The 22,114-nt window shown below is 42.1% G+C and overlaps 2 protein-coding genes across 2 annotated transcripts in view; one reads left to right on the top strand and one right to left on the bottom strand.

Moving 5' to 3' along the window:
* The window catches only part of LOC122559443 (NADH-cytochrome b5 reductase 3-like), a 35,559-nt gene extending 27,034 nt beyond the window's left edge, over nucleotides 1-8,525 (bottom strand). Inside the window, exons 1-2 of the mRNA XM_087997073.1 lie at nucleotides 8,476-8,525; nucleotides 3,628-3,756 (exon numbers count right to left, since the gene is read on the bottom strand). Coding sequence (XP_087853199.1) covers nucleotides 3,628-3,756; nucleotides 8,476-8,496 — 150 coding nt within the window. The 5' untranslated portion in view covers nucleotides 8,497-8,525. The remainder of the gene's footprint in view (nucleotides 1-3,627; nucleotides 3,757-8,475) is intronic.
* Nucleotides 8,526-8,727: 202 nt separating this feature from the next.
* The window catches only part of endouc (endonuclease, polyU-specific C), a 32,657-nt gene continuing 19,270 nt past the window's right edge, over nucleotides 8,728-22,114 (top strand). The window contains exon 1 of the mRNA XM_043709863.2: nucleotides 8,728-8,779. Coding sequence (XP_043565798.1) covers nucleotides 8,769-8,779 — 11 coding nt within the window. The 5' untranslated portion in view covers nucleotides 8,728-8,768. The remainder of the gene's footprint in view (nucleotides 8,780-22,114) is intronic.

Raw genomic sequence — 22,114 nt, forward strand, 5'->3', positions numbered from 1 at the left:
TTAAAAACAAACCAAAATGCTGCTAGCATACGATGCAATGCGAATGGAGTTACTAACTAATCAGTGATCCACCTAAAGAGCAGAGGGTGGTGTGTGTATGGAATGAGCAGCCAGCGGAAGTGGAGGAGGCTGGTACAACTCCATCATTCAAAAGGCATCTGGATGGGTATATGAATAGGAAGGGTTTAGGGTGATATGGGTCAAATGTTGGCAAATGGGACTAGGTTGGTTTTGTATATCAGACCAGCATTGATAAGTTGAACCAAAGGGTTTATTTCCAGGCTGTGCAACTCTATAATCCAAGAAATTCCACTCATCTCCCCTCGCTGCCAAAGGGAGAATGCAAAATGCTGTAGAAATGCAGCCTAACTCAAATTTCTCAATGAGTCAACATTGACCTTTATCACACATTCAACAAACCATATTTTGAGAAATACAGATCAGGAGGAAGACAGGAAAGAAGAAAAAAAAAGAGCATTCTCAGTAGTAGTGAATAATAAATCTAAAAAATACAGTTCCCAGGCTTTTAACCACCTCCGCACTACCCCAAATAATTTGGGCTTCAAAGTGGGACATGATAACCTTGGCTGCCTGGAGCCAAGAAAAAAATATTTTGAACATCACTAAGCCAAAAGTCAATGATATGCTATTGGTTTATTTGTAATAAGATAATGTTACAATAAACATCAGCCATGCTGCTGCTACACAGATGAACCATATCCCTGACTGATTCTAAGCCGAGTTAATTTAATGCTTCACTATCTGTAACAGCAAGGTTGTGTATAAATTGCAGTAAAGCATTAATCATTTACTTTGGATCAAATACTTTGGACAGTGATAAGCAGCTTCAGTAACAAAGCCAAGTTCAAAGTAAACTTCACCTTTATACAACTGTACAAGAATATGACAGACTGATGATAGCTTTTATTTGTTCATTTTATATTCATGCATTGGGTGCAAATATTTTTCATGTGGGTCACACTTGACTATGTTGGCAAGGCACTTCTTGACATTTAAGACACTGTTAAAATCACAGAACAGTGCAGAATGAAGCACTCAACACACTGCATCTGCAAGAACAATACCGTTCATCCCACGCCTCTGTTTGCACTACAGACATGAAAATATTTTCAATTGGATAATTATTCAATACCATTTTGAAGGCATGAGTGAACGTACCTTCACTGCACAGAGGCAGTTCATTCCGGATCTTAACCATTCACTGTATATAGAATGTTTTCCTCCTTTCACTAATAGATCGATTGAAAATTTTCTTCAATATATACCATGGGTTCTCAATATTTCAGCAAGGAGAGGGATTTATCCTTTCCTACTCCGTCCAGACCCTCTTTTTTTTAAAAAATGATACATACTACACATAATTGATCTACTTTGCGCACACAATGACTTTTTAAAATTTATATAGTCATTTTCTCTTATAAACCCTTCAAACAAATGTTGAACTCAAAACTCTATTATACGTCTCACTTTGTTTATATAGAACAGTGAAGATGACTATCTAAGATTATAAAGAGATCTTGATATTTTGGGCCAATGGGCTGAAGAGTGGGAGATGGAGTTCAATTTGGATAAATGCGAGATACAGTCGGTTCTGATATAACGTGATAGTTCCGTTCTCGTGCGATCTTGCGTTATAAGAAAATTGCACAATATCTGCGCCATTTAACCTAATGGAACCAGAATTGTGTTATAGCTGATACATGTAAGGAGAGTTCACGTTCTACAAATAATATTCTAAATTCTTCAAATTGCATTTAAGCCAATTGGCATTGAAGAAACACACGTTATGGCAGAACCAACTGTATTGTATTTTGGTAAAACAAAGGCAAGGCTTATACAATTAAAAGTAGAGCTTTGGATAATGAGACACACCTAGGGGTTCAGGTACATAATTCTTTAAAGTTTGCATCACATATAGGTGGGGCAGTTAAGGTGTTTAGCACGCTTGTCTTTATTGCTGAGACCTTTGAATACAGGAGTTGGGACATTGGTTAGACCATCTGGGGTTCAGTTCTGATCTCTGTTATGGGAAAGGTATTACCCATATATACTCGAGTAATAGTTGTTTTTTAAACTACCTTTTAAGATTAAATTTATGGGGTTGACTATTACATGGATACTATTTTTGAGGGGCTGAAATTCATACAGTATCATTATTGGAAGCCCAATTGATCTGTAAAGGAAGAAAAAAAATGAATTATCATAATTCTGAAAACCCGGAGCAGATCACTACAGCCAGTGAACTGGAAGTCCAGGAGCGGTGGGGAATAACCGGCAGATTTCAAAGCTGAAGCGGGATGTGACGGCCGGCATTCTGACTCAAACATTGATCTGTTATCTGTGAAGAACTAGGGTCGACCTTTACCCGATATATATAGAAAATTCCAGATTGTTTGGCCAAAAACCAGGGTGTCAACTTTTACAGGAGAAAGTGAGGACTGCAGATGCTGGAGATCAGAGCTGAAAATGTGTTGCTGGAAAAGCGCAGCAGGTCAGGCAGCATCCAAGGAGCAGGAGAATCGACGTTTCGAAGTGTTTTTGAAGGGCTCATGCCCGAAACGTCGATTCTCCTGCTCCTTGGATGCTGCCTGACCTGCTGCGCTTTTCCAGCAACACATTTTCAGCTGTCGACTTTTACATGAGATCGATTATGACTTGGGTATATAGGATATTAAGCTGGAGAGGGTTCAGAAGACATTTGCCAGGATGTTGTCAGGAATGTTGGGTTTGAGTTATATGGAAAAGCTGGATAGGCTGGGACTTTTATTTTCCAACTGGAGCATAGGAGGTTGAGGGGTGATCTTATAGGTTTATAAAATGAGGGGTATAGATAATGTGAGTGGCATTTTTTTTTTTTAAATAGAGTGGTTTGTGTGTGGAATGAACATCCAGAGGAAGTGGTGGATGCGGGTACAGTTACAGTGTTTAGAAGGCATTTAGAGATATACATGAATAAATAATGTCTGGAAAGATATGGATCAAGTGCAGGCAGGTGGGACAAGTTTAGTCTGGAATTATGGTCAGCATGGACTGGTTGGACCGAAGGGTCTGTTTCCATGCTGTATGACTCTACAACTAACTTAGATAAAACTCCATGGTGCATCTGATCTTAAATCCTTTGAAAACCATCTGTTTGCATAAATGGTTGTAAATGTTTACTGCAAAGCTGTTCTCTCAAATCAAGACTTCCTGTTTTGCTCATTCTTGAATTATTTAAAGAGTAAGCTTTCTTACTTATTCTCCTATCCTATAGAACATTGATCCCATTTCCCTGTGCTTATGTGACATTAATAAGAGTTATAATTTAATCACTCATGACTGAAGCTGTCCCGGTCACTTATTTTCTTGCTCAATGTATCTGGCTGGTAATTACTCAGTTTTGCAGAAGGACAGTAATAATTTCTCTATAGTGTTGCACTGCTACCCAGTATGTACTTGAAAATCCTCTTCTTCTGAGAGACAAAAAATAGTTCGATTATTAACCCTCAACCCATCAAGGTGTCCAGCTTAAATGGTGACTGAAGTTAAACGGATTTGAGAAAATGACATCAGGTCATTTGAATCATTGTTTATTGACATGGTTTAATTCAGAACAAGTTCACTCACCTCTTTATCAATCAACCTCAACGGATACTTGGTATTTGGATCCTCAAGTGTGATTGGCGGACCCTTAACTTTAAGCTGAAACAGGTTCAAAATGAAGTCAAGCAATGACCTCAGAATGGAGCCAATTGCCTGCAGAATGGAGATGGATATTGTCAGAGATATCTTACAGCACAGGAAGAGGTAATTCAGATCGCTTTCTGCATTTGGTCAGTTTGTTTGGATGGTTACAGAATGACTCAGTAAAATACAGAGCACATGTTCAATACCTGTGATAGTTTGCAGAAATCCTGCCTCCTCACCTTGCTTGTGGAATTCTGCCAATCAAGCTACACATAACCAATTGTCTCTCTCTAATATAGACAGACATTGACAACCCTTCAAGGACACAGGCATTACCTGACTCTTTGAATGAGCTATCCAATTTAACCCTATTTCCAAGTCTTTTCCAAATATCCTTGCATATTAGTTCTTTCAACTTTCCATGGGAACCACATTGGGTGTGGTGCTGGAAAAGCACAGCCAGACAGCATCCGAGGAGGAGAGTCGATGCTTCGAGCTGAAGAGCTTATGGTCGAAACGTTGACTCTCTTGCTCCTCGGATGCTGCCTGACCAACTGTGATTTTCCAGCACTGCACTCTTCAACTCTGATCTCCAACATCTGCAGTCCTCACATTCTCCCATGGAAAATTCCCAAGGAATCTCATTCTATCCACCTTTCACGCTGTGCCTTCCAGATTTTAATAATCTACCTCCTGAGGAAATTTCTTCCCTATAATTCTGCCAATTATTTTAAATATTTTCCCAACCAACCCACTTTTTTTCCTTTCCCCAGCCACTGGGTAACATTCTTTGCCTCGGAGTCAAAAATGTCTTTACAACACAAAAGGAGACCCACTAACCCATCACTTCTGCATGGTCATCATGCACTTAGCTACTCCGCTCCTTTTTTCCCTAGCACTTGGCCTGTAGGCTTGTTTAGTTGTAGCATTTTAATTGTTCATCCAAATATTCCTTAAATATTGTCATGGTTCCTGCCTCTACCATTTTAAGCAATGAGTTCCAGACACTCAAACTTCTTCCTCAAATTCCCACTTAACCTTCTATCCTTAATTTAAAATTGCATCCCCTGGATGTTTACCCCATTAAAGGGAAACATTTCTCTCTCTCTCTCTCTCTCTCTCTATACCATGTCAATGTCCCTCAGTTTTGTACACCTCTACCACCTTAGCTTGCTCTACTGTAAGGAAAGCTACCCCAAGCCTCTCTCTATGTAATGGAATTGCTTCAGCCCAGGCAATATCCTGGTGAATCTCCTCTGCACCCTCTCCAGTGCAATCACATTCTTCCATAGTGTGGTGACCAGAACTGTACACACTACTCCAGCTGTGGCCTAACATTACATATAGCTCCATCATATCCTCCCAGACCTTGTATTCAATGTCTTGACTATTAAAGTAAATACCTCTTATGCTTTAATCACCAGTTACGTTGCCTTCAACAATCTTTGGACAGAGGTCCCTCTGAACGGTAAGATCCTCGAAAGTACAATGTGTACTCCCCTTTCCATGTCCTCTCAAAATACTTTACACTTCACCATGTTTAAACAGATTCAGCCTTTGTTGAGTCAGAAAAGAACCAGTGACCCAAGTCCGAAGTTTGTGGATTTAAGTTCTACACTTGAGCTCAAAAGTTCAGTGGACACTCCACTGAGAGAATACCAGACTGTCCGAGGGGCAGTCCCAAAGGTAGTGCTGTACAGTCCAAGAAAGAATATAGAAGGGAGTGCTGCACCTTCCAAGGAACGGTACTGAGGGAAGCACTGTACCACCCAGAGGGTGGCTACTGAGGGGAGTGCCACAATGTCCTATTGAAATATAGGATGGCCGGGTTGCATTCTGCAAAGAACAGGACGGAGAAAAGCATTCTCAAGTTTTCATCTTTTTATTGAAACATTGAACCAGGGTACGTACTTCCTTCCTTCACAAGTTAATGTAAAACATTCAAGATAGCACTGAGTGAGGAGGAGCTCTTCCTAATGTCTTCTTCAGTACATCTCTCTCAATCAATCTTACTTGCAAATAGCCATTTTGGGAGCTTGTTGCGCACAAATTGGTTGCTGTGTTTCCTTCATTCCAAGTGATCACTGCACTTCAAAATAAAAACTGCATTTGCTATCACAAGGTTTTAGGGACATCTAAAAGAAAAAGAGGCTTGCATGAATACTTTCCCGCACTTTCATTCAGCGAGTAGTGAATTTTTGGAATTCTTTCCCTGAGAACTGTGGAAGCTTAACCATTGAGTATGCTCAAGACTGAGATCAATAGATTTATGGAAATGAATGATAAATAGAGGCATGGGAAAGTGATGTTGAGATAGATGATCAGCCAAGATCTAATTAAATGGTGGAATACACTTAGAAGGGCCCACTCCCTTTCCTATGTTCTATACAGCCCATTTCATGGCTAGACACCAAAAATACTTTTTATATTAAAAAATACAACAAAAATCACATGGTTAAAGTGTCACACTTGTAGGAAATCCAGCCGCCAACTGTGTGCACCATAAGATCCTTTTGATTTGATTGTCACGTGTTTTGTTGTAGTCACATGTACCTAAGTACAATGAAAAATTTAGTTTTGCAATCAGTACAGGCAGATCATAGCAAACAAGGACGTACAGATAGTAGGATGTTTACACAGAGCGAGGCATACAAGGTTACAGCTGCAAAGAAGGTGCACAAAAGTAAGATCAACAGTGGATTTGAAATCCGAGAGGTCCATTTGGCAATCTGATAGCAGCAGGGAATAAGCGGTTCTTGTACCTGCTGATGTGTGTTCAAGCTTCTATCTTCTTCCTGACAGAAGAGGTTGTAAGAGAGCATTAGGGGTGGTAAGGGTCTTTGATGATATTAGCTGTCAATGGAGTCCACGAATGGGAGGCTGGTTTCTGTGATGACCTGGGCTGTGCACACAACTTTCTGTAGTTTCTATTAGTCTGGGCAGAACAGTTGCTGTACCAAGCCATTACACTCTCAGGTAGAATGCTTTATATGGTGCATCTGTAAAAGTTGGAGACGGTCCATATGGACATGCTGAATTCACTAAGCTTCATGAGGAAGAAAAAGGTGTTGTTGTGCCTTCTTGACCATTGCATCTAAATGGGAGGTCCAGGGCAGATTGTTGGTTGTCGTCACTTTTAGAAGCTTGACGCCTCAACTCTGCTGATGCAGATGTGAGCATGTCCTTCTCTTTTCTTCCTGAAGTCAATGATCAGTTCTTTTGTTTTGCTAACACAGAGATTGTTATCATTGCACCACCACACCAAGCACATACTCTCCTTCTGGTATTCTGACTTGTCAATGTTTGATATCTGGCCCAAAACAGTGGTATAATCAGCAAACTTGTAGATAGTGTTCGTACAAAGTTTGACTACAATCATGGGTGTACAGGCAGAACAGTCGGGGGCTGTGTACTCATCTTGTGGGATGCTGGTGTTGAGGATTATCATGGAGGAGGTAATATTATCCATCTTCATTGATTGCAGTCTGTGGGTCAGAAAGCTGAGGATCCTGTTGCAGAGGACAGAACTGAGACCTAGGTCACAGGTTTGAGATGAGCCTGGTCGGGATTATGGTATTGAAGGCAGAACTGTAATCGATGAGTAGGAGCCTGACGTAGATATCCTTGTTATCTCGATGTTCCAGGGATGAGTGTAGGGATGGGGAAATGGCATCCGCTGTGGACCTGTTTTGCCAGTTGGCAATTTGCAAATCCTATAGACAGGAAAATGATATATAGCCAGATAACTAATTGTTCTGTGACATTTGAGGGATAAACATTATCCAGTGGGCCAAGAGAATACTTCTGCTCTTCTTTCAAACGCAGCCAGGGGATCTTTTATGTCCCAAGAGGGATTTCAATTGTACACTGGTGTGTCAGTCTCTGCTTGTGTGTTCAAGCCCGAGAGTGCGAATTGAAGATAACTTTCTAACTCACAGCTGAGAAGGCTACATACATTTGTCAAAAAGGCGTTACAAAAACGTGAGTCAGGAAGCTATAAGCAGCCAGTCCTGTTACTTTGTTTGATCAATGCTTCCGGGCTCTGGGCCAATGGTTTTAGTCAGACTTTCCAACGCCAGAGCCCAGGATAGGTGGAGTCTCTTCTAGCTACACCCATTCAGCCAACCTGTCACTTAAACTGGGGCACCAGTTTAACCCAGTTGAGAGTGACAACTTCACACAAAGTTGGGGATCAGAAATCTGTTTCAGACCGGTTTAATCATAATGCCAGAAAACTAAACGACCAGCCGCAGTTCCCCGTCCTTTACTGATTTGTCAGTGAACAAGCCCAGACATTGCACAGCCAGAGATAATAATGCACCGAATCACCCACATTACTCATCAATTTCAACCCAATTTTACTTTATCCTCTTCACCTCCCTTTCGTGCACATTTCAGGATGGTCAGTAAATGCTGGCCTTGGAATGACTATGAAACACCTCCTCTATATTTGAATTTACCTTCTCAAATGATGCATAGCTCAAACGTTTTAAATGTCCCTCATTTTTCACCCTCCCTTTGCTCTGTTTCTTCAATTCCTGCAGTCCCTCTTCTGTAACCCAATCGCTTGCCTTCAGCTAGTTTACTTACACCATTTCTTCCCTTACCCCAATCAATCCCACTCTTCCCCCAATTCTCTCATTCTTTCCTTGATCCCTTCCCCCCCCCGCCGCAACGATTCCCCTCCCTCTTTAATTTTTTTTCCCTATTCCTTCCCTCCCATCCTCCTTTCCTACCCCTCTCCACCCTAGCTCCCCTTCTCGTCCCTGTGTCCCCTTCTCCTCTTACCCCGATCACTTGGCTCCACATTGTTTCACCTCCTGGAATCCAGACACAAAGTAACCACACCCAAGCCCCGCCCACCCTCCTTATTCTGATTGGTTGCCCCGCCCCGTTCAGCCGGGTTCCTATTGGTTTATATCGCACTAGTGCCGCACTTTGATTGGATTACTGCCTTGTCAGATGTAGAAGAGTAACAAAAAACCGACCAATAGGAGGGTGCGTTGCCGCCCCGGTCGCAGTGAGCGATCCCGAGCTGCGGAGGTACTTTGTATCAGAGGCGGCACAGCCCGGGCAGGAGTATGGCATCAGGGTGAGTGACACCAACTCCACATCTCCCCTACACCCCCCAATCCAGATCCACTCCACATCTCCCCTGTCCCTCCAATCCACCTTCACTCCAAATCCACTCCACATTTCCCCTACACCCCCAATCCACCTTCACTCCAGATCCACTCTGCATCTCCCCTGTCCCTCCAATCCACCTTCACTCCAGATCCACTCTGCATCTCCCCTACACCCCCAATCCACCTTCACTCCAGATGCACTCCACATCTCCCCCGTTTCCCAATCCAACTTCACTCCAGATCAACTCTGCATCTCCCCTACACCTCCCCAATCCACCTTCACTCGGCATCTCTTCTGACCCTCGCTCACTCCTTATCCACTCCGCAACTCCCCTGTTTAACTCTGTAATTACGGTTAACTCCGTAATCTAGCTCCCTCTAGATTCACTTTTCTCCGTTATTCAATCCTGCTATAACCTCATTACGAGTTTCCTCTCCATCTCCAAACTTACTCCGTTATCCATTTCCTGTCCAACTCCAAATTTACTCCGTTTTTCATCCCCCCAACTCCAGATTGACTACGTTACCCGTTCCCTCCCCAACTCCGGATTGACTCCCTTTAGTTTGTGAGCCGGGTTTGCAATGTCTTCCTGCGAACAGTTACTGAACTGGTCGGAATTTGCAGTTGATTTCTTTCTGTTTGCTTGCTGGGACTCCTTGCTGAGTTGTTTGTCGGTGATGTCAATTCCGTCTCCATTTACACAGCAAAACCCCGCTCTTCGGGCGCGTTTGATTGGATAAGAACATATTATTTAGGAACAAAAAGAGAAACTTGGCAGATTTGATAGCATCTATGGAGAGAAAGCAGAGATAACGTCTGAGGTCCAGGAGTTCTGCAGAAGGGGCACTGCACCTAAACATTAATTCAATCTCTTTCTCCAGACTCGCTGAGTTTCTCCAGCCATTTCTGATTTTGTTTCAGATTTCCAACCTTCGCAGTTCTTTCTTTTTTAATTGTCTTGGAGTCTGACTTGCAGCCTGGACTGTTTGTTATGTGGTTAACATGCATCAGGCCCTCTGGAATCATGAATTTCCTTTTGATTATCTTTAAATCTGCCCAGAAGATCTCACTAGGGTTGGGTCCCTCTAGATTGGAGTTTGAACCTGGATCAGCTTGTATAAAGGACAGACAAATCTGAATATAAAGAAATGTAAAGTTATATTATTTCAGCAGAAAGTCAATGTGGATTTAATGGTACAGTTCTGAAGCAAGTGGGGCCTGCATGCATTGATCTTTGAAAGTGGCATTACATAGGGGGAAGACAACAAAGCATATGAGATCTTTGGACTCAAATAGAGGAGAAAGCGAGGACTGCAGATGCTGGAAAAGCACAACAGGTCAAGCAGCAGCCGAGGAGTAGGAGAGTCAATGTTTCGGGCATAAGCCCTTCATCAGGAATGGGGGGGTGGGGGCACGGTCCCAAGGGGGCTGAGAGATAAATAAGTGGGGGGGGGGGGAGGCTGAGGGAAAGTAATAGGTAGATGAAGGTTGGGGGGGTGATGGTAATAGGGTGGAGTGGATAGGTGGGAAGGAAGATGGACAGAACAGACAGTTCACGAGAGCGGTACCGAGTTGGAGGGTTGGACCTTGGATAAGGTGGGGGGAAGAGAGGTGAGGAAACAGGTGAAATTAACATTAGTGCCATGTGGTTGGAGGGTCCCAAGGCAGAAGAGGAGGCGTTCTTCCTCCAGGTATCGGGTGGCGAGGATTTGGTGGTGGAGGAGTTCCAGGACTTGCATTTTCTTGGCGGAGTGGGAGGGGTTGGTGAAGTGGTTGGCCATAGAGTGATCGGATTGTTTGGTGTGTGTGGAATTGAATACAAAAGCAGAGCAATTATTCTGAACCTTGTTAGGCCTCACCTACAGTATTATGTCCACCCGTGGTGGGCGGCACGGTGGCACAGTGGTTAGCACTGCTGCCTCACAGCGCCAGAGACCCGGGTTCAATTCCCGACTCAGGCGACTGACTGTGTGGAGTTTGCACGTTCTCCCCGTGTCTGTGTGGGTTACCTCCGGGTGCTCCGGTTTCCTCCCACAGTCACAAAGATGTGCGGGTCAGGTGAATTGGCTATGCTAAATTGCCCGTAGTGTTAGGTTAAAGGGGTAAATGTAGGGGTATGGGTGGGTTGCGCTTCGGCGGGTCGGTGTGGACTTGTTGGGCCGAAGGGCCTGTTTCCACACTGTAAGTAATCTAATCTAATCTAATCTAATCTAATCCTAAAGGAAGGGCCCTTGAGAAAGTGTGGTGAAGATTTGTCAGTGTGGTTTCAGGAGGATTTTAGCTCCCAGTTTGGGTCAGAGAAGCTGGAATTGTTCACATTGCTGCAAAGGAGATTGAGGTGAGATTTAGTAGAGGTGTAGAAGATGATAAGTTAGATAGAGAAAGCTGTTCCATTAGCTAAAGATAAAATGTCACAAGTGTTAAGGGAGACAGTTCTAAGGTTTTGGGAAAGAGATGCAGGGGAATGTGAGGAAGAACTTTGATCTGAAACTGGCTTCCCACAGAAGGGTGTGGTCATGAAGGAAGTGGAGGTTAATTAATCAATTAAATGGGTTTTAGACATCTAATTGAGAATCCTGAAATTGTTGATTGATTTTAGGAAGTGGCTGTTTACTGTGGTTTTTATAGAACACATCAAGCCTGTTGTCGTCAGCTTAAATTACTAGCACTGCACTGCACTAATTAGAATCTTCCTGGTATTTTAGTACTGACTGCCTTTCTTCAAACCTTTGAGCTATCCTAAAATGATTTGGTGCTGTATACTCAGTCTCTTAGTCACAAATTATTTGATACATCAATAGTGTGAGCCTCAAGTTAATCTAACTGTTGCCTGGAGATGTTTAGTAATGTCTGGGCAGATGAAGGGGGTAGCAACACAAAATATAGTTAGGTGATGTTGTTAGCCATTCAAATTCCCCCTCAGTTGACTGCAACAAACATTTCTTTTTAGCACACACTTCAATTAAAATGTCATATTTGTCAAAACTAATGAGCCAATTACAAAACTTTATGGAGTGAAGGAAAGAATTTTATTACCTAGTAATGCAGGAAAATAATAAAAATATAACATCAAACATGTCCAAATGCTTGAGGGAAATAAACTTGCAAGCACTACATAGACATACTGGGGGATTGGGACTGAATAAATTACTGGATGGAGAGTTGGCATGGTCTCCTGGCTGAAAGGCCAACTGCGCTAAATTGCTATGGTTTTAACCTGGAGCTCCTCTTTAAGAGCATGATACAGAAAATGTGAAATAATTTCATCCTAATCGATGTATATTCTATCCTAGAAGTGGCAAGTTAGGAACCATGAAAACCAGAAAGTGGACAGCATTTTACATCTGCCTCTGATTTGTGCAGAATTACTGCTAAAAAACATTTGAGTAAAATCTTTATGTTGACATGAGCAGCTGTTTCCTTATCATTGTGCTATGAGATATAAAACCTGATTACTTTAAGAGAAGGTGTCAGCAGTCAGTTAAGAAATGTGAGTCAGACAAAATGTTGTTTTTGCCTTTAATCTCTGTTTAGACTCATTTTATATATATATTCCCAAATATTTCAATTGCCTTTTTGATACTTTGTTACTGGTTGGCTTGCTACATTTCCATTATGCAGGAAGAGTGGATTATTCCTGAAAAGGGAATTGAATCAGAACCTGTGAGAAAAACTAATGGTTATCTCTGACTATCTCTAGTCCGTGTTTGTCCTTGCACTTAAGTTTTCATTGAGCTTATCCTTGAGATTTTCATTTGTTACTAGCATAGGAATATAAGAACCAGAAGCAGGAGTAGGCCATAAGGCCCATCGAGCCTGCCCTGCCATTCGATAAGATCATGGCTGATCTTTTTGAGGCCTCAGCTTCACTTACCCGCCCACTCACCATAACCCTTAATTCCTTTACTGTTCAAAATTTATCAATCTTAGCTTTAAAAACATTGAATGAGGAAGCCTCAACTACTCCACTGGACAAGGGATTCCACAAATTCACAACCCTGTGGGTGAAGAAGTGCCTCCTCAATTCAGTTCTAAATCTGCTCCTCTTAATTTTTGAGGCTATGCCCTCTCGTTCTAGTTTCACCTGCCAGTGGAAACCTCCTCTACTTCTTTCCTGTCTATTCCCTTCATAATGTTATATGTTTCTATAAGATTCCCCCCATATTCTTCTACATTCCAATGAATATAAACGCAGTCTCTCCTCATAGGCCAACTCCCTCAGATCCTGAATCAACCTAGTGAATCTCCTCTGCACTCCCTCTAGTGCCAGTACATCCTTTCTCAAGTAAGGAGACCAAACCTACACACACTACTCCAGGCGTGGCATCACCAATGCACTGTACAGCTGCAATATAATCTCCCGGCTTTTAAACTCAATCCCTCTAGCAATGAAGGACAAAATTCCATTTGTCTTCTTAATTACCTGCTGCACCTCGCAGACCGACCTCCTGTGATCTATGCACAAGGGCACCCAGGTCCTTCTGCACAACACCTTGCTGCAATTTCTTGCCATTCAAGTCATAGTCCTTTTTACTGTTATTCCTACCGAAACGGATAACTTCACATTTATTAACATTGTACTCCCTCTGCCAGACCTTTGCCCATTCTCTTAAACTATCTATGTTACTCTGCAAACTTTCATAGTCATGCACACTTTGCTCTACATAATTCACATCAAGCACTATTGAAGACCAAGCTAGCTAATGGACAATGTTTTCTGCAGTGAAGGAATTAATGAAAATCATCTCCACCTCCTAACTGCCTCTCTTTATACTTTATCATTGCTCTGTGATCCATTTTCTCCTGTGTTGCTCTGTATGAATTGTGCTGATCTGTTTCCTAAGGGTTGTTTTGAGAAGTCTGTCTTTGAATCACTCTTTGTGAATTGTCAGGACAAATCATACCAATTTGGAGGCAGGATTGGCAGGGGGAACTGTTGCTGGTGTTTACTGCTGTTTCCACTGAGTCTTTTCCCATCTCGCGGCCATTTTTGGTGAATTTGGCAATGAATGTTCTGTAAATAAGCAACATCTGAGTTGCATCTGTCGTCATATAACATTATTATGGAGCAGCTGGCAGATGCTGTGCAAACTGGGTAGCTGTCCACAATATGCCTATACATAGTATGGTACAGCACATATAGTGCCATTTGAGTCATCATGCTCACATAGTCTTTTTAAAAGAGTGATCTAATTAATCCCCCTCACCTGTTCTTTTCCTGTCACCTACTTTAATACTCCCCCGTTGAGCATTTATTCCATTCCCTTTTGAAAGTTAGCACTGAATCTGTTCCTACCTGCCTTTTAGGCAGCACGTCCTAGCTCACAACCATTCGTTGTGTAAAAATTGAACATTTCCTCATGTTGCCTCTATGTTTTGTTACTATTTCCCCCGAGTATGTTTCATCGGTTATAAACGCTCTGTCACCGGAAGCAGATTAAGTTAGCTGGAAGTCTAAATTACATTGCACCTCTGCCTCAACCTCTTACAAGGTGAACTCCACATGAGAAAGTGTGGTGCCCTTCCACTGAGAGATGACCAGATAAACTCATTCCCTGTCTCCTAAATGGCTAGCCACAAAAGAATTGAGCTGTAAATCTGTTTTGAATTTGTGGCCAGGAGACAGGCTATACTGAAACAGGAAGCTCAAGTTCATTTTTAGCAGCCTTCCGCTTGATTGCCAACTGTTATAACGTTTTCTGTTTGTGGAGTCTTTGATATTCCCTCAGTTTAATGCCTTGAAGAGCAAATAACAGCTGCACCACTTACATCACCAAAACAACTTGTTTTCAGCAGGATCATTTCTGCTAAGTGTCATGTTATTTTCTAAAAACCATTAAAAGGCAACAGTTCTGTCCTGAGCATTTGCTGTAAACTGACATCTATCAGGCTCAATCATTCAGCAGAGTAAAAAGAATGTCTCCACTGTGTGTAACATAGGCTGCTCACATTTAATTTCCCTAACCGGGTAGTAAAGGAAATATCTAACTGGATCTGTAAGGAGCAGGAATCCAGGCACTTGGGAGGACAGGAATTAGTAACAAGAGTGTGCAGGCTTTCCAACTTACACCACATGTACCAGGACGTATTGCAGACGCTGCCCACATTCTTCCTGAGTACAGAGGACAATGCAAACTGGTCAAATCAAAGCTGCTTTTGCACCTAAAGTAGTTTTCAGTTTGATGACAAAATAAAACTTCAAAGACGAACGTAAGCCTATTTGCCTTGACTAGCATCCATTGAAAAACCTTTCTTAAAATAAGTTCATCAGATGTGAATGCCAGCATGTTTTTTGCTTACAATTTTCTTGTGTCTTTTAGTTCTGAGATACGTTTGCTATTTGGAACAGATTGGTTATGAAAAAGTGATCTTGAGGAAGAGTGATGTGGCAGAAATAGTTCCTGCATGAGACTTGTTAAAGCAGAATGACTGCATTTAACTTTGAATTTAATGATTTAAATAGTTTAGGTGAACTGTTTGACATCTCTACTGCTTGAATATAGTCTCAGTTGCAATGATATGCAAATGCAACAACACAATTGGGGACAGCAAGCTCCCACAAATTGTAATAATGTGTAATGCATATGCTGTTTTAGTTAAATAAAAGGAAAATGTTAATGCCATTCCTATTACCACAGATGCTGCAAGACTTAAGAGTTTCTTCAGCATTTTCTGTTTTTATTTCTGCTTTAGTTAATTTAATTAAGGGATAAGTCAGAACCAGGAGAACTGTCTGACTATTGTTTTATTCATTCACGGGTTATGGGTGTCTCTGGCTAGGCTAGCATATATTGTCCATTTCTAATTGCCCAGAGGGCAGTTAAGGATCCACCAGTCTGCTGTGGGTTTGGAGTGACACGTTGGGCCAGATCAGGTAAGAACAGACCAGTTTCCTTCCCTAAAGGACAATAGTAACCCAGATGGGTTTTTCTTGACAATCGACAATGGATTCATGGTCATCATTAGATTCTTAATTCAGATTTTTTCTTAAACTGAATTCAGATTCCATCATCTGTTGTGGTGGATTTTGAACCTGGGTCCCCCGAACATCATAGGGACATATTACTGCAAATGCTGGAATCTAGACCGAAAACAACAAATGCTGGGGACCACAGTGGGTCAGACAGTATCCATAGAGAGAGAGAGGGAGAGAGAGAAAGCTAATGTTTCAAGTCTGGATGACTTTTAGAGGAATCGTAGCGTGCTGTCTCTCCATTCATGCATATTGAGATTGTTGAAATAGTATTGAATGCAACACCATTTCCGTTAACGACTGGGAATATTTTAAGCACCTTCCCAAGATGGCAGTAGTGCAGGGACTGAGCCAAGGGCTCTGTGCGTGGCTGTCTTTCTCTATCTTATCTTCATTTTACTTTTGCTCCTTTTTTTTTCTTTGTTTTCTTTTTGCAAATTTTTAATCCTGGAGTGATAGATAAGGGAGGAGGCATTTGGCAGTAACGCCTTGACTAGCCGGACAAGACTCCATCCCAGCCTGGAGTTTCCCCGTGAGTGAGGAGCAGGCCCTGGGCTGACTCCACTAGCCTAGCCTTGCAGGCTAGGCTGAGGCTCCAGGTCTACAGCTAGGCCCAGGTGTCTGACGGAGGAGAAATGGAAGTCTCAGCCCAGCGTGGTGGCTCCTGTGCGTGGTCTTGTTCCGATGTAGCGGTTTTGCCCTGGTGTGGAGGTCTCGTCCCCATGTGGAAGACTGATTCATCTTCCAAGTAATCCAGTAGCCTGGCAGGCGGTCTCCTTCAGGAGTGGCGATCTCAGCCTAGCACAGCAGTCTTCCTTGGTGGAGGCATTCAGCCCAGTGTTCCAGTAACCCAGCACAGCAGTCTGGTGCCGGCGTGGCATTCTCATCAAGCAATGGTAGTCTCATCCCAGCTGCATCTTCAGGGTATTCCATCCTTCTTAAATCGTCTTTCCCCAAGCCTAGGAGCTGTGAGCTGAACTGTGGTGTATTTTGTCTTAATTTTATTTCATTATTATTATTGTGTGACTTCTATTGTTGATGTAGGCACTGTGGGGCAACTTATGAAACTTCACTGTACTTTTCATGTAGAAGTACACGTGACAAGAAATTTCTATTCTAAATACTTTCAAATATTGAAAGCATTTTTCTTGTATTTTCTGAACATCTGGCCAATTAATGTTCATGTCCTTTGGGCTAGCTATTTTGAGTACCTTGTCGATTTGCTTCTTTTCTATCTAATTTAGTGCATTTTCATGTAACCACGAAACGTCACACTTAGTTCTTTTTTTGCCATTTTTTTGGTGAACAGCCAGGGGTACGTTAGCAGTGCTGGATTTTGTGAAGCTGAGAACTGTTTTTGATACCTGGCCTGTTATTATGACTCTTTCCTCATGTGAATCAAGCAAACTTCACTAACCTCAGATGACTTCTTAGTTGGATTCTCCCAGGAACACATTTGCTTTCTTTGTGTGAGATACAACTGTTTTTATGCACAAATTATGAAATTGGCATGTGCTTTGGGAGGTACCATAATTACATGAAATTACAGCAGATTATGTCTGAGTACAGAATGAGGCCATTCAATTCCATGTGTCTGTGCTGGCTGTATACAATATCAACTCAGCCAGTCCCTCGCCCATGCCTTTTCTCTATAAATCTGCAAAATTTATTCTTTTAAGTTAGTTATCCAACTATCTATTAAATTATCTGTTGACCAGGCACCATCACACACTCCGGCACAATCCAGATCCTAACCACTTGCTGAGTTTTTAAAGAAAGTTTTTCCTCATCTCACATTCCTTTCTTTTACCATTCGTATTAAATCATTTGTCATGTGGTTGTTGACTCTTCTGACCACTGAGAACAATTTCTCCTCTCTTTACTCTGTCCAGCCCTTTCATGATTTTGAACTATCCTCTTCTCAGTTTTCACTTCCTGAAAAAAAAGCAAAGTTCTGTCAATTAGTCCTTGTAAGTGGAGTCTCTGAGCCCTAAAGCCGTTCTTGTAAAATGAAGTTTACATTTTACAGACATCTCAATTAGCTTTATTGTCACATGATGAGTATAGTGAAAAGTTTATAAGCTGCCACTTAGGTCACCATCTTAAATACAAAGGCACCTAGGTACACAGATTTTTCAGTACAAGTTCTAAGGTAAAACATTACAAAATAAGGAAATAAAATGTCCAGCATTACAGATAGCAGGAATAACTTAGAAAGTAGAGAAATAAAAAGTTCAGAACAACTGTCCTAACCCAGTTCATGCTGGCACCTACCCTCCAGTCCGCCCCCACCCATGACTCCAGACCATGCAGGCTTCAGCTCGAGGTTTTCGAAGCTGGGACACTGCTCTAGAATCATCTTGAGACCAGAAGTCCACGCTGAGGCCATGCTGATCCAAAAGTCTGCCGTGGGCTGCTGGAAGACCACCACGCCTGACTGAGAGACCAGGCAGGGAAGCTGATTGGCTTATCCACATGCCCTATAGATTTTTGGACAATCTATTTTTGAACGGCTGGTCCTTTTGCTTCCTGGGTCTGTAACTTAGGGAAATGTTGCGCAATGACAAAAGGCAACACTTAATTTTTAAAATTTTCTCATGAGGTGTAGGTGTCGCTGGCAAGGCTGGCATTTATTGTCCCTCCCTAATTTCCCTTGAATTCAGTGGCTTGCTAGAACATTTTGGAGCACAGTTAAGAGTAGACAACATTATGGACTTGCATGCCATAAAAACCTATCTGACTCACTAATGCTCTTTATGGAAGATACTGATGTCCTTATCTAGCCTGGCCAACATAAAACTCCAGATAACTAAGATTGTCTTTCAATTTCAGATTTAATTGAACTTAATTTCCATCAGCTACAATGGTGCAGTTTGAACCCTGGTTCCTCGAACATCGGTTGACCCTCTATTATTTAGACCAGCAATATTACTACACTTAAAATGATGGACTTGGAGTCATATGTAGGTTGTGTTGCCGTAGTCTTTACCAGACCATAGGGGCTGCTCTCTCTCATTAGAGAGTAGCGACTGCTGGTGATTTAATCTGAGGGCCATCAGACCTCAGGTGAGGGAAGAGGTTGAGGAGGAGAGTCCTTCATGGTAACTTCAAATTGGTGATGGAATTGAACCCATACTGTTGGCATTACACTGCTTTGTAAACCAACCATCCAGCTAACTGAGCTAAACCTTAACACGTAGGTTAATGTTTTGGGGAATGGGTTGAAATCCCATCACTGACAGATGATGAAATATGAAACACTTAATGAATCTGGAATTTAAAATTAGTCTAATGCTGAGCATCCTGTTGATGCTGTAAAAACCCATCTGGTTCAACAGTACATTTTTAAGGAAGAAAAATCTTTTGCCCTTATCTGATGTGGTTTACATGTGACTTCAGATCCACAGCAAATATTAGTGAGTTTAACTGCTCTCTGAAATGGCATAACAAACTACTCAGTTGTATCAAAATGCTACACTTAATTTGTTAGGTAGAGGTGAGGGAGAATGCGTGGGAAGGATGTTTTATATTTCGATCTTTTAAATGCAGTGCTAGAGTCTGAGCACCCAGACAGGCTTTTGGCCCAGCCTGCTTCAGGAACTGGCAGACTCTTCGGCCCTTTCAGACTCTCTTAGCTGGACTCCCAATTGGTACTGTCACCTAAGTAACTTTCAAGACTAATTCATCACACTCATTCTGTCACTCGAGGGTATGTGAAAGCTATATTTTGTTTGAATTATTGTAGTCACATGTACCTAAGCACAGTGAAAAGCTTTACTTTGCAAGGAGTACAGGCAGATCATAGTAAACAAGGACATAGAGTGAAGCATACAAGGTTACAACGGCACAGGAGATGGATAAAGTGACATCAACATTAGCAAGATAAATGTTGTGAAACTTGAAAGGGTTCAGAAAAGATTTACAAGGATGTTGCCAGGGTTGGACGGTTTGAGCTACAGGGAAAGGCTGAACAGGCTGGAGCTCTTTTCCCTGGAGCATCGGAGGCTGAGGGGTGACCTTATAGAGGTTTACAAAATTATGAGGGACTTGGATAGGATAAATAGGCAAAGTCTTTTACCTGGGGTCGGGGAGTCCAAAACTAGAGGGCATAGGTTTAGGGAGAGAGGGGAAAGATATAAAAGAGACCTAATGGGCAACATTTTCACGCAGAGGGTGGTACGTGTATGGAATGAGCTGCCAGAGGAAGTGAAGGAGGCTGGTACAATTGCAACATTTAAAAGGCATTTGGATGGGTATATGAATAGGAAGGGTTTGGAGGGATATGGGCCAGGTGCTGGCAGGTAGGACTAGATTGGGTTGGGATATCTGGTCGGCATGGACGGGTTGGACCGAAGGGTCTGTTTCCATGCTGTACATCTTTATGACACTAAGTTCAGAATCATGTGAAATTAGAGAGTCCATTCAGCAGTCTAATAACAGTAAGAAGAAGCTGTTCATGAACCTATTAGTATGTATGTTCAAGCTTTTAATGAAAGAGGTAGGAAAATAGCATTACCGAGGTCGGAGGGTACTTTGATATTGGTAGCCTTTCCGCAGCAACAAGAACTGTAATGGAATCCATGGTTGGGAGATTGGCTTCCATGATGATCTGGGTTGTGCACACAACTTTCTGCAGTTTCTTATGGTCCTGGGCAGAACAGTTGCCATGCCAAGCAGTTATGCATTTGGATAAAATGTTCTCTCTGGTGCATTTGTAAAGGTTGGGGTGAGGGTCCTTGTGGACATGCCAAAATTTTCTAAGCCTCCTGAGGAAGAAGAGCATTGTTGTGCCTTTTTGACCATCGCATCTATGTGGGAAGTTCAGGACAGATTATCGGTTATCATCACTCCGAGGAACTTGACACACTCCACCCTTTCAACCTCAGTTTTGTTAATGTAGATGGGGGCATGACCTCTTCCTTTCTTCCTGAAGTCAATGATTAGTTCTTTTGTTTTGCCAACATTGAGAGAAAGGTTGTTATCATTGCACCAAGACACCAAGCCCTCTCTCTCCTTCCTGATTCTGACTCATCATTGTTTTGATATCCTTCCTACTACGGCAGTGTCATCAGCAAACTTGTAGATGGAGGTTGTTCAGAATTTGGCTGCACAGTCATGGGTGTACAGGGAGTACAAGCGGCTGAGAAATGTCCTTGGCTGATCACAATATCTTCCAGTAGTTTAATCTGGAGAGTAAGTAAAGCCATGATAACTGTGTGAATCATTCTGCAAGTTGCTGTGTAAGTAGAAATTACATTTTAAATTCACGAGGAATGTATGGGGTAAACGATTTAGTCTTTAGCAGAATAAAGTGTCGTTATCTGAGTTAGCATTTGTTACTGATCCCTAATTGCCCTTTCAGAGGGCTGTAGTGTGCCACTTTCTTGAACCACGAGAGCCAATGTGATGCTGTCACATCCACAGTGCTGTTAGAGGTGAGGAAGACACCCTTCCTCATTAACTCAAAATAAATGTTCTGCCTCTTATTTTCAGGCTGTAAAACCATTTACAAATTTCCCAGCCAGGGATGACGTCCTTCCAGCACCTAACATCAAACCTTCTCTGGCTTTTTATCTTTTCGTGAGATCACATCTGGGATGTGCATAGTCATTTGTTAGCACAGAATGCAAATATTGCTGGTAAAAGACACAATTTGACAAGATTTTAATTTTGTACTCCTCAGGACAATTCTGAAGAATGCCAATTTAAGGGAAAAGTGCTTATTCGTTGGCAAGTAGACTGGTAGAAGTGTTTCCATGGGCATTGCACCAGTTAATGATGATTAGACAATAGACAACAGACAATAGGTGCAGGAATAGGCCATTCTGCCCTTCGAGCCTGCACCACCATTCAATATGATCATGGCTGATCATCCTTAATCAATATCCTGTTCCTGCCTTATCTCCATAACCCTTGATTCCACTAGCCTTGAGAGCTCTATCCAACTCTTTCTTAAATGAATCCAGAGACTGGGCCTCCACTGCCCTCTGGGACAGTTAACTTCCTGATATTCATGTGAATTGCATTGATGCAGTAAGATGAAAAGCTTCAACAAGATGACTCTGTCAGTAATACTCAGGATCAGGTCTAATACTTATAAATGACCCTCAGCTCCAATCAACCTCACCTCATTGGTCTGTTCTTTTATCCTAGAATCGATCCAATAAACCCAATTTCACGACTGTGCTCAATGTGAAACCTCTACCCTGTCGTTCGGGTGGGAATATGTATGTAAGGATCCCCCAATTTCCTGATAGGCACACCCTGTGAGTGACTGTCCTCACATGGAACATCTGGGGTCTTGTCCACTTGGTGATGCAAATCTTT

Source organism: Chiloscyllium plagiosum, unplaced genomic scaffold (genome assembly GCF_037043375.1).
Source record: "Chiloscyllium plagiosum isolate Xiang-an unplaced genomic scaffold, Cpla_swu_hap1 HiC_scaffold_19, whole genome shotgun sequence".
Classification (NCBI taxonomy): Eukaryota; Metazoa; Chordata; class Chondrichthyes; order Orectolobiformes; family Hemiscylliidae; genus Chiloscyllium; species Chiloscyllium plagiosum.